General features: G+C 65.7%; 1 protein-coding gene across 1 annotated transcript; it reads left to right on the forward strand.

Annotated features, from left to right (window-relative positions):
* Positions 1-2,686: 2,686 nt before the first annotated feature.
* On the forward strand, positions 2,687-8,042 carry LOC117216111. Its single transcript, XM_033462640.1, has 3 exons — positions 2,687-4,801; positions 4,877-5,697; positions 5,783-8,042. The coding sequence occupies exons 1-3, from the start codon at positions 2,687-2,689 to the stop codon at positions 8,040-8,042; spliced, it is 5,196 nt and encodes a 1,731-aa protein (XP_033318531.1).
* Positions 8,043-12,101: the final 4,059 nt, after the last annotated feature.

Consider the following 12,101-nt stretch of genomic DNA (forward strand, 5'->3'; position numbering starts at 1 on the left):
GACACCTGTTCGACAGATGCCTGGAGGAGGGCGCCTACCCCCGGACATGGCGGACAGCCAGGCTGGTGCTGTTACGGAAGGAGGGCCGCCCGCCGGACTCGCCGTCCGCGTACCGGCCGATATGCCTGCTGGACGAGGTGGGCAAGATGCTGGAGAGGATCGTCGCCGCCCGGCTGGAGGCTCACATCACCCGGAGGACGCCCGGATGGCACGACAGCCAGTACGGATTCCGCCGCGGCCGCTCGACCGTGGACGCGGTGAAGAGGCTGAGGACCATGGCCGAGGACAAGGTCGCCCGAGAAGGGGTAGCGGTGGCGGTGTCGCTCGACGTCACCAACGCCTTCAATTCCATCCCCTGGGCTAGGATCGTGGAGGCCCTGCGACACTTTGACGTCCCGGCGTACCTGGTGGGGATCGTCCGCGCGTACCTTTCCGACAGATACATCGTCTACGCCGGAAGGGACGGGGAAGAAAGAAGACGGATCGAGCGCGGCGTTCCGCAGGGGTCGGTGTTGGGTCCGATACTCTGGATCACGGCCTACGACTCGGTCCTCCGATGTCCGATGCCCCCCGGGGCTGGTATGGTGTGCTACGCCGACGACACCCTGGTCCTGGCCGGGGGACGATGGTGGCAGGACACGGCGAACCGCACGGAAGACGCCGTGGCGTGCGCGATGGGCGCCATTCGGAGGCTCGGCCTGACGGTGTCGCCGGCCAAGTCCGAGGCGCTGTGGTTCTTCGACCAGCGACGAAGAGGAACGCCTCCCACAGGATCGACGGTGAACATCGGCGGAGAAGAGGTCCCGGTGAGACGCCAGATGAGGTACCTGGGTCTCACGATCGACAGCGGATGGACCTTCGGACCGCACTTCGAGCAACTGGTCCCGAAGGCGACGGCCGCGGCCAACGCCCTGTGCGGCCTCCTACCGAACATCGGCGGAGCAGGATCGAGAGTACGCCGACTCTACGAGGGAGTAGTCCGGTCCCGAGTTCTCTACGGGGCACCCGTCTGGGCCAGAAGCCTGGCGACCAGTCGCCGCAGCCTGACCTTGCTGCGGAGGCTGCAGAGGACGACCGCTATCCGCATCGCGAGAGGCTACAGGACGACATCGTACGCGTCGGCGACCGTGCTAGCGGCGTCCCCGCCGTTCGAGCTGCAAGCCCTGGCGCTCGAACGCGTATACGAACACCAAAGGAGGAACCCGACGCCATCCACCTCTGGCCAGCCGGCCTCGAACATCCGGGAGGAGGCGAAGAAGGAGGTCTGGGAACGATGGCGCTCGCAGCTGATCCGGGAGGACGCCGTGCGGCCGCACCGGGCCGTTCGCGCCGTGCTTCCCAACTGGGAGACGTGGAGGGATCGAGGCGGAGCACCGCTGACCTTCAGGATGACGCAGCTGCTCACCGGCCACGGAGTATTCGGCGAGTACCTGCTAAGGATTCGGCGAGAGGCGACGTCCGTCTGCCACCACTGCGAGGAAGAGGAGGACACGGCGCAGCACACGCTGGAGTTTTGTCCGGCGTGGGCGGAACCACGACGCGTCCTACGGCTCGAAATCGGCGAGAGCTTAGCCCCAGAAGCGGTCGTCGCGGCCATGCTAAGAGGGCGCCAGGAGTACGCCGCTGTCCGCACCTACTGCGAGCAGGTGATGCTGGCGAAGGAGCGGGCGGAAAGGATCAGGGAACGAGCTAGCGACCCTTCCAGGACATCGCAGCGCCCTAGGAATACCGCGCGCCACAGGGGCGCGACGCCACCACCGGCGCCACCACGCCCGCCGTAGCAGCGCGTGGAAACCAGGAAGGGGCTTCAGGGGACGGGGTCCCAGGACGAAGCAGCAGGAGCGAGGCGCTAGGGGGGCGTGGTCCCCCCCTAGCGGTCCAAGAAGAAGAACAGGACGCCTCCCTTCGACGAAAGGAGAGATAGACGCCCGGGGGTAACCGGTAGTAATTCGGGAGAGATCCCGGGTGCATCTCGACTCAGGCGTCAGGACAGGCCACCGTGGAGTTTTAGTCGGTAAGAGTCCGACACTACCCGCTAGCGGGTGTCCATGAGGATTTCTCCACGTTAAAAAAAAAAAAAAAAAAAAGGTTGGGGTTAGGTTGGGGTTCCAATATGGCGGCAAGTAGGACGGACACGTGCGCGTCGCTCCGTATTCCGTGACCGAAATATGTGGAAAAATCGAAGAGTGCAGTGGAAGGATTAGGGTGAAAGTGAAGTGCTAGTGGTGAGGAATAGGCGTGTGCAAAAAGTTTGGTGGAAATCGATGAATTAAAACTGTTATTAGAGTTAAAAGTGTCGGTGTTGCCACGAGGGAAGAGGCAGCCATCTTGGCGGCCATCTTGGCGGCCAGCGTAGTGACGCGCGACGCGGACGCGTGACGGCGTCTCGCGGGAGGCCAGTGAACTACAGTGTAGTGCTAGTGCGGTAGTTGCGAGAACTACGTTACCGACGGCGGAACAAGTTACCGACGTCGGAACTAGTTACCGAAGGTGGAACGAGTTACCCACGGTGGAAGTAGTTACCCGCGGTGGAACAGACCACTTACCTTACCATCTCGCGCGGCACACCTGTCGCCCTGGTCCGCATTCGACAGGGGCAGCGCGCGAAAGAGCGAGTGGCTCCAGGACGGAGATTTTGTCGATTACATTGGCGAAGACAAAAGAACAAACAAACAAACAAAGAAATATGGACATGGAGAAAATAAATGACAACGTTTACGGTGCAGGGGAGGGATACCCCAGTACCGGCGCAGTCGTGGGTAGTAAAGTGGGCCCCGCTGCGTCGATATCTCGCGACCACGGCCGTTCGGGGGTGGACCGTCAGGCCCCCGGACGCGTTACTACGACTGGCGACGGAACAGCAGGAGAGAGGAGGAGGATAACCACGGGAGGACATCCAGAGGATGACAGGACGGAGACCGCGGAGGAGCCTCCGAGGAAGGCGACGAGACGTTCGCTGAGATCCGCGAACAGGTCCGAGTACGTTTTTCTCGCGCCGGCCACGATGGACGACGGTACGTCACCGGTGGCGGGGGGATCGCGGGGGCGGGCGAGGTCCGACGACGAGGAGTCGGTCGCCTCGTTCGCCTCGCGTTCGTCGCTGGCTTCGATGGCGTCCAGGGGCAAGAGGAAGAGAACAGGAGCCACGACGACACCGGAGGTGTCGGAGGAGTTGGAGGTGCAGATGAAGACGAGCTCCCCGGCGGAAATCAGCGCGGGCTTGACGATGCACGTGTCGGAGATAATGCACGTCGCGACGACGTCGTCGAACTTGAAGGGGACCTACATCAGATCCCTTAAAAACGCGGCGAGCTATATCACCGCCGCGTGGAACGAGGAATCTTCAAGGAGGGCGAGGCCAGCGCGAGGCGCCGGCGACGACGTGGACGCGAGGCTGTCCATGCTGGAGGGGGAGAACGCGGCCCTCCGCCAGGAACTGAGGAGACTGGCCGCCCACGTCAACGAGTGCCCGCGATGCGCCGGCGCGGCGCCCGAATACGTCCGCCCGCCGTGGGAAGGCGGAAACGACAGGACGCGGCTGGACGCCCTGGAAAGAGCGGTCCGAGAACTGGGTCCCTCCATTCTCAGGACAATCGAGGAACGATTCGGGGATGCACGACGGCAACGCACCCCCGTAGGACGACCCAGCGGGGACCGCCCCGCCGACCCTCCCGCGGCCCAGCCGACGCCGACCCGAAGGGAACGGGAGGACGGCGGATGGGAGCTGGTGGAGACGAAAAAGAAGCGGAGGAGAAACAAGAAGACGGCGAACGGGAAGAAGGCAGCCGTCGCCGCCGCCACCGGAGCAGAGGCGGCGAGGAAAGGATCGACCGCGCCACCACCGACGCGGGTACCGCGGCAGCAGCAACCCCAGCCCGGCGGCACGACGGCCGCACCGAAGGCGAGCGCCCCCGCGACGCAGAGAGGACCACCGCGGACACCCAAGGTGGTCACGCCCCCTCGCGCACCGCGAACATCCGCGGTGACCCTGACGTTGAACGAGGGAGCGAGGATGTCGTACGCCGACGTCCTGGAAGCGGCGAGGACGAGGATTCCACTATCGGAGCTTGGCACGGAGCGCCTGGAGATGAAGAAGGCGATGACGGGCGCCATTATAATTCAAGTCCCCGGTGACAAGGACAGGGGAAAGGCGACGCTACTGGCGTCGCGGCTGGCCGAGACCCTGGACCCGACGGCGGTGAGAATCGCCACACCGACCAGGATGGCGGAGTTACGCGTGACCGGGATAGACATCTCGGTCAAGAAGGAGGAGCTGCGAAGAGCACTGGCCTTGGCGGCGGGATGCGGCAGCGCAGAGGTGCAGGTGGGCGAGATCGGCGCCACCAGAGGCGGCCTCGGGTCTGCATGGATCAAGTGCCCGGCGGCAGCAGCCCGCAAGCTGGCCCAGGCGGAGAAGATAGCCCTGGGCTGGTCAACGGCGAGGATAAGGGCCGTGCCGAAGCGCCCGTTGCAGTGCTTCAGGTGCCTGGAGCTGGGGCACGTGCGCGCCACTTGCGTTTCCGGCGAAGACCGTGGACACCTGTGCTACAGGTGCGGCGGGAGCGGACACCGCGCCAGAGGCTGTCCGGCCTCCGCTCCCAAATGTCCGCTTTGCGAGTCGCTCGGGGCACCCGCGAATCACAGGATGGGTGGAGATGCATGCAACCCCCCTAAGGTCAAGAGGAGGAGACCCATCCGCCAACCAGCAGCGGTAGCAGCAGCAGCAGTCGCCGCGGCAGGGACACCAGGAAGCGCCGCCGAATCAGCAGCAGCGGCGGATGGCCGGGAGGAGGCCATGGAGGTGACGGCATAGTTCAAGCGCCTGCTGCAATGCAATCTCGGTAGGTCGAGAAGAGCGCAAGACCTGCTCTTCCAGACCATCCGGGAGAACGAGGTGGCCCTAGCGGCGGTGGCGGAACCGCATCGTATACCCGACTCGCCCAACTGGATCGGGGACCTGGACGGATCCGCCGGGATAACGTGGACGTCGGCCTCGTGCTTCTTACTGGACCGTGGCAGCGGCTTCGTCGCGGTCGAGTGGCTGGGAGCGGCGGTGGTGGCGGTGTACGTCTCTCCGAACATCGACCTGGCCGCGTACGGGGACTTCCTGGACCGAGTCGGCGAGTGCATCGGAAGATGCCTCCCCCGCCAGGTGCTCGTGCTGGGGGACTTCAACGCCCACTCGACGCAATGGGGAAACCCAAGGACCAACTCCCGTGGAAGGATGCTCACCGACTGGGCAGCGAGTCTGGGGCTCCTGCTGGCGAACAGGGGCTCGGCGAGCACCTGCGTGGCGTGGAGAGGATCCTCCGTGGTGGACATCACGTGGGCTACCCCGGAGTTGCTCAGGCGAATCCGCGACTGGAGAGTGGCCGAGGGGGTGGAAACGCTGTCCGACCACCTCTACATTCTGATGGAGGTGACCCTGGGGACCGAGGACGACGCCGGGAGAAGACGACGAGGACCGAGAGAGAACCGTCGCCGCCCGCCGCCGCCGCCGCGATGGCGCCTGAAGGAGATGGACAAGGAGATGCTGCGGGCGGCCACGACCGTGTCCGCCTGGAGCTGGGACGCCCGACGGACGACCGAGCGAGGAAGTATCGACGAGGAGGCGGAGGAGCTCCGAAGATACATGACCGCGGCGTGCGACGCCTCGATGCCGCGCTCCGTCCCGGGGGGTGGACGAGACCAGGGAACGTACTGGTGGACCCCGGAGATCGCCGAGATGCGAGAGAAACTGCGTGCGTGCCCGCAGAAGATTTCTAAGGGCCCGTCGTCGCAGACTGACGCGCGACGAGGAGGAGATTTCCCGCTTCTACGAGGAGTACAGAGAGGCGAGACGGACTCTTCAGCGGGAGATCAAGACCGCGAAATCTCGGTGCTGGACGGAGCTGATCGAGGAGGTGGAATCCGACCCGTGGGGACGGCCGTACAAAGTGGTCACCAAGAAGCTACGACCTTCGGCGCCCCCGCTGACCTCGGACATGGACCCGACGCTGTTGGACAACGTGATCGGGACGCTGTTCCCGCCGGAAGACAGGGACGCGAGCCGACCGGCGCCATCCTCCCCCTCCGCCGACGACGACGACGAGGAGGCGGCGACGACGACCGCGACGGGATGGAGCGAGGAGCTGCGAGTCAGCGACGAGGAACTCTTCGAAGCAGCCAGGAGGACGGCGTCCCGCGACGTGGCGCCAGGACCCGACGGAATACCGGGCCGAGCGTGGGCGGAGTCGATCGTCACCATGGCTCCACGCCTGCGACACCTGTTCGACAGATGCCTGGAGGAGGGCGCCTACCCCCGGACATGGCGGACGGCCAGGCTGGTGCTGTTACGGAAGGAGGGCCGCCCGCCGGACTCGCCGTCCGCGTACCGGCCGATATGCCTGCTGGACGAGGTGGGCAAGATGCTGGAGAGGATCGTCGCCGCCCGGCTGGAGGCTCACGTGACCCGGAGGACGCCCGGATGGCACGACAGCCAGTACGGATTCCGCCGCGGCCGCTCGACCGTGGACGCGGTGAAGAGGCTGAGGACCATGGCCGAGGACAAGGTCGCCCGAGAAGGGGTAGCGGTGGCGGTGTCGCTCGACGTCACCAACGCCTTCAATTCCATCCCCTGGGCTAGGATCGTGGAGGCCCTGCGACACTTTGACGTCCCGGCGTACCTGGTGGGGATCGTCCGCGCGTACCTTTCCGACAGATACATCGTCTACGCCGGAAGGGACGGGGAAGAAAGAAGACGGATCGAGCGCGGCGTTCCGCAGGGGTCGGTGTTGGGTCCGATACTCTGGATCACGGCCTACGACTCGGTCCTCCGATGTCCGATGCCCCCCGGGGCTGGAATGGTGTGCTACGCCGACGACACCCTGGTCCTGGCCGGGGGACGATGGTGGCAGGACACGGCGAACCGCACGGAAGACGCCGTGGCGTGCGCGATGGGCGCCATTCGGAGGCTCGGCCTGACGGTGTCGCCGGCCAAGTCCGAGGCGCTGTGGTTCTTCGACCAGCGACGAAGAGGAACGCCTCCCACAGGATCGACGGTGAACATCGGCGGAGAAGAGATCCCGGTGAGACGCCAGATGAGGTACCTGGGTCTCACGATCGACAGCGGATGGACCTTCGGACCGCACTTCGAGCAACTGGTCCCGAAGGCGACGGCCGCGGCCAACGCCCTGTGCGGCCTCCTACCGAACATCGGCGGAGCAGGATCGAGAGTCCGCCGACTCTACGAGGGAGTAGTCCGGTCCCGAGTTCTCTACGGGGCACCCGTCTGGGCCAGAAGCCTGGCGACCAGTCGCCGCAGCCTGACCTTGCTGCGGAGGCTGCAGAGGACGACCGCTATCCGCATCGCGAGAGGCTACAGGACGACATCGTACGCGTCGGCGACCGTGCTAGCGGCGTCCCCGCCGTTCGAGCTGCAAGCCCTGGCGCTCGAACGCGTATACGAACACCAAAGGAGGAACCCGACGCCATCCACCTCTGGCCAGCCGGCCTCGAACATCCGGGAGGAGGCGAAGAAGGAGGTCTGGGAACGATGGCGCTCGCAGCTGATCCAGGAGGACGCCGTGCGGCCGCACCGGGCCGTTCGCGCCGTGCTTCCCAACTGGGAGACGTGGAGGGATCGAGGCGGAGCACCGCTGACCTTCAGGATGACGCAGGTGCTCACCGGCCACGGAGTATTCGGCGAGTACCTGCTAAGGATTCGGCGAGAGGCGACGTCCGTCTGCCACCACTGCGAGGAAGAGGAGGACACGGCGCAGCACACGCTGGAGTTTTGTCCGGCGTGGGCGGAACCACGACGCGTCCTACGGCTCGAAATCGGCGAGAGCTTAGCCCCAGAAGCGGTCGTCGCGGCCATGCTCAGAGGGCGCCAGGAGTACGCCGCTGTCCGCACCTACTGCGAGCATGTGATGCTGGCGAAGGAGCGGGCGGAAAGGATCAGGGAACGAGCTAGCGACCCGTCCAGGACATCGCAGCGCCCTAGGAATACCGCGCGCCACAGGGGCGCGACGCCACCACCGGCGCCACCACGCCCGCCGTAGCAGCGCGTGGAAACCAGGAAGGGGCTTCAGGGGACGGGGTCCCAGGACGAAGCAGCAGGAGCGAGGCGCTAGGGGGCGTGGTCCCCCCCTAGCGGTCCAAGAAGAAGAACAGGACGCCTCCCTTCGACGAAAGGAGAGATAGACGCCCGGGGGTAACCGGTAGTAATTCGGGAGAGATCCCGGGTGCATCTCGACTCAGGCGTCAGGACAGGCCACCGTGGAGTTTTAGTCGGTAAGAGTCCGACACTACCCGCTAGCGGGTGTCCATGAGGATTTCTCCACGTAAAAAAAAAAAAAAAAAAAAAAAGGTTGGGGTTAGGTTGGGGTTAGGTTGGGGTTAGGTTGGGGAGCACGAGGCGGGCATGGGTTCCCGGGGCATAGGACCATGCCCTGGGAAACCCCGATGGATCTGATGTTCTCTTACAGTCGGGTGGCGGCCGATCGGTGCCCTTGGCACCCGTCGGTTCGCCGATCCGGTGCGGAGAACTTCGGAGAAGTTGGCGGGCCCATGCCTGTCAAGACCACTCACCTCACCTTCTCGCGGGGCTCCCTGTCGCCCTGCACCGGCTTCGACCGGGGCAGGGTGCGAAAGAGTGAGTGGCACCAGGACGGAGACTTCGACGACGACCTTGGCGAAAAACAAACAAAAAACATGGAAATGGAGAACAGAAACGACAACGTTTACGGTGCAGGGGAGGGATACCCCAGTACCGGCGCAGTCGTGGGTAGTGAAGTGGGCCCCGCTGCGTCGATATCTCGCGACCACGGCCGTTCGAGGGTGGACCGTCAGGCCCCCGGACGCGTTTATACGACTGGCGACGGAACAGCAGGAGAGAGGAGGAGGATAACCACAGGAGGACATCCAGAGGATGACAGGACGGAGACCGCGGAGGAGCCTCCGAGGAAGGCGACGAGACGTTCGCCGAGAGCCGCGAACAGGTCCGAGTACGTTTTTCTCGCGCCGACCACGATGGACGACGGTACGACACCGCTGGCGGGGGGATCGCGGGGGCGGGCGAGGTCCGACGACGAGGAGTCGGTCGCCTCGTTCGCCTCGCGCTCGTCGCTGGCTTCGATGGCGTCCAGGTGCAAGAGGAAGAGAACGGGAGCCACGACAACACCGGAGGTGTCGGAGGAGCTGGAGGTGCAGATGAAGACGAGCTCCCCGGCCGAAATCAGCGCGGGTTTGACGATGCACGTGTCGGAGATAATGCACGTCGCGACGACGTCGTCAAACCTGAAGGGGACCTACATCAGGTCCCTCAAAAACGCGGCGAGTTATATCACCGCCGCCTGGAACGAGGAATCCGCGAGGAGGGCGAGGCCAGCGCGAGGCGCCGGCGACGACGTGGACGCGAGGCTGTCCGTGCTGGAGGGGGAGAACGCGGCCCTCCGCCAGGAACTGAGGAGACTGGCCGCCCACGTCAACGAGTGCCCGCGATGCGCCGGCGCGGCGCCCGAATACGTCCGCCCGCCGTGGGAAGGCGGAAACGACAGGACGCGGCTGGACGCCCTGGAAAGAGCGGTCCGAGAACTGGGACCCTCCATTCTCCGGACAATCGAGGAACGATTCGGGGACGCACGACGGCAACGCACCCCCGAAGGACGACCCAGCGGGGACCGCCCCGTCGACCCTCCCGCGGCCCAGCCGACGCCGACCCGAAGGGAACGGGAGGACGGCGGATGGGAGTTGGTGGAAACAAAGAAGAAGAGGAGGAGAAACAAGAAGACGGCGAACCGGACGAAGGCAGCCGTCGCCGCCGCCGCCGGAGCAGAGGCGGCGAGGAAAGGATCGACCGCGCCACCACCGAGGCGGGTACAGCGGCAGCAGCAACCCCAGCCTGGCGGCGCGACGGGCGCACCGAAGGCGAACGCCCCCGCGACGCAGAGAGGACCACCGCGGGCACCCAAGGTGGTCACGCCCCCTCGCGCACCGCGAACATCCGCGGTGACCCTGACGTTAAACGAGGGAGCGAGGATGTCGTACGCCGACGTCCTGGAGGCAGCGAGAACGAGGATTCCGCTATCGGAGCTCGGGACGGAGCGCCTGGAGATGAAGAAGGCGATGACGGGCGCCATTATAATCCAAGTTCCCGGCGACAAGGACAGGGGAAAGGCGACGCTACTGGCGTCGCGGCTGGCCGAGACCCTGGACCCGACGGCGGTGAGAATCGCCACCCCGACCAGGATGGCGGAGCTACGCGTGACCGGGATAGACATCTCGGTCAAGAAGGAGGAGCTGCGGAGAGCACTGGCCTCGGCGGCGGGATGCGGCAGCGCGGAGGTGCAGGTGGGCGAGATCGGCGCCACCAGAGGCGGCCTCGGGTCGGCATGGATCAAGTGCCCGGCTGCAGGAGCCCGCAAGCTGGCCCAGGCGGAGAAGATAGCCCTGGGCTGGTCAACGGCGAGGATAAGGGCCGTGCCGAAGCGCCCGTTGCAGTGCTTCCGGTGCCTGGAACTAGGGCACGTGCGCGCCACGTGCGTATCCGGCGAAGACCGAGGGCACCTGTGCTACAGGTGCGGCGGGAGCGGACACCGCGCCAGAGGCTGTCCCGCCTCCGCTCCCAAGTGTCCGCTGTGCGAATCGCTCGGGGCGCCTGCGAATCACAGGATGGGCGGAGAGGCATGCAATCCCCCGAAGGTCAAGAGGAGGAGACCGACCCGCCAACCAGCAGCGGTAGCAGCAGCAGCCGCCGCGGTACGGACACCAGGAAGCGCCGCCGAACCACCAACAGCAGCGGCGGATGGCCGGGAGGAGGCCATGGAGGTGACGGCATAGTTCAAGCGCCTGCTGCAATGCAACCTCGGTAGGTCGAGACGAGCGCAAGATCTGCTCGTCCAGACCATCCGGGAGAACGAGGTGGCCCTGGCGGCGGTGGCCGAACCGCACCGTATACCCGACTCGCCCAACTGGATCGGGGACCTGGACGGATCCGCGGGGATAACGTGGACGTCGGCCTCGTGCGTCTCGCTGGACCGTGGCAACGGCTTCGTCGCGGTCGAGTGGCTAGGAGCGGCGGTGGTGGCGGTGTACGTCTCTCCGAACATCGACCTGGCCGCGTACGGGGACTTCCTGGACCGAGTCGGCGAGTGCATCCGAGGATGCCTCCCCCGCCAGGTGCTCGTGCTGGGGGACTTCAACGCCCACTCGACGCAATGGGGAAACCCAAGGACCAACTCCCGTGGAAGGATGCTCACCGACTGGGCAGCGAGTCTGGGGCTCCTGCTGGCGAACAGGGGCTCGGCGAGCACCTGCGTGGCGTGGAGAGGATCCTCCGTGGTGGACATCACGTGGGCTACCCCGGAGTTGCTCAGGCGAATCCGCGACTGGAGAGTGGCCGAGGGGGTGGAAACGCTGTCCGACCACCTCTACGTACTGATGGAGGTGACCCTGGGGACCGAGGACGCCGGGACGATACGACGACGACCGGGAGAGAACCGTCGCCGCCCGCCGCCGCCCGCCGCCGCCGCCGCGATGGCGCCTGAAGGAGATGGACAAGGAGATGCTGCGGGCGGCCACGACCGTGTCCGCCTGGAGCTGGGACGCCCGACGGACGACCGAGCGAGGAAGTATCGACGAGGAGGCGGAGGAGCTCCGAAGATACATGACCGCGGCGTGCGACGCCTCGATGCCGCGCTTCGTCCCGGGGGGTGGACGAGACCGGGGAACGTACTGGTGGACCCCGGAGATCGCCGAGATGCGAGAAAACTGCGTGCGTGCCCGCAGAAGATTTCTAAGGGCCCGCCGTCGCAGACTGACGCGCGACGAGGAGGAGATTTCCCGCTTCTACGAGGAGTACAGAGAGGCGAGACGGACTCTTCAGCGGGAGATCAAGACCGCGAAATCTCGGTGCTGGACGGAGCTGATCGAGGAGGTGGAATCCGACCCGTGGGGACGGCCGTACAAAGTGGTCACCAAGAAGCTACGACCTTCGGCGCCCCCGCTGACCTCGGACATGGACCCGACGCTGTTGGACAACGTGATCGGGACGCTGTTCCCGCCGGAAGACAGGGACGCGAGCCGACCGGCGCCATCCTCCCCCTCCGCCGACGACGACG

Source organism: Bombus bifarius, unplaced genomic scaffold (genome assembly GCF_011952205.1).
Source record: "Bombus bifarius isolate JDL3187 unplaced genomic scaffold, Bbif_JDL3187 scf7180000010164_frag, whole genome shotgun sequence".
Taxonomy (NCBI): domain Eukaryota; kingdom Metazoa; phylum Arthropoda; class Insecta; order Hymenoptera; family Apidae; genus Bombus; species Bombus bifarius.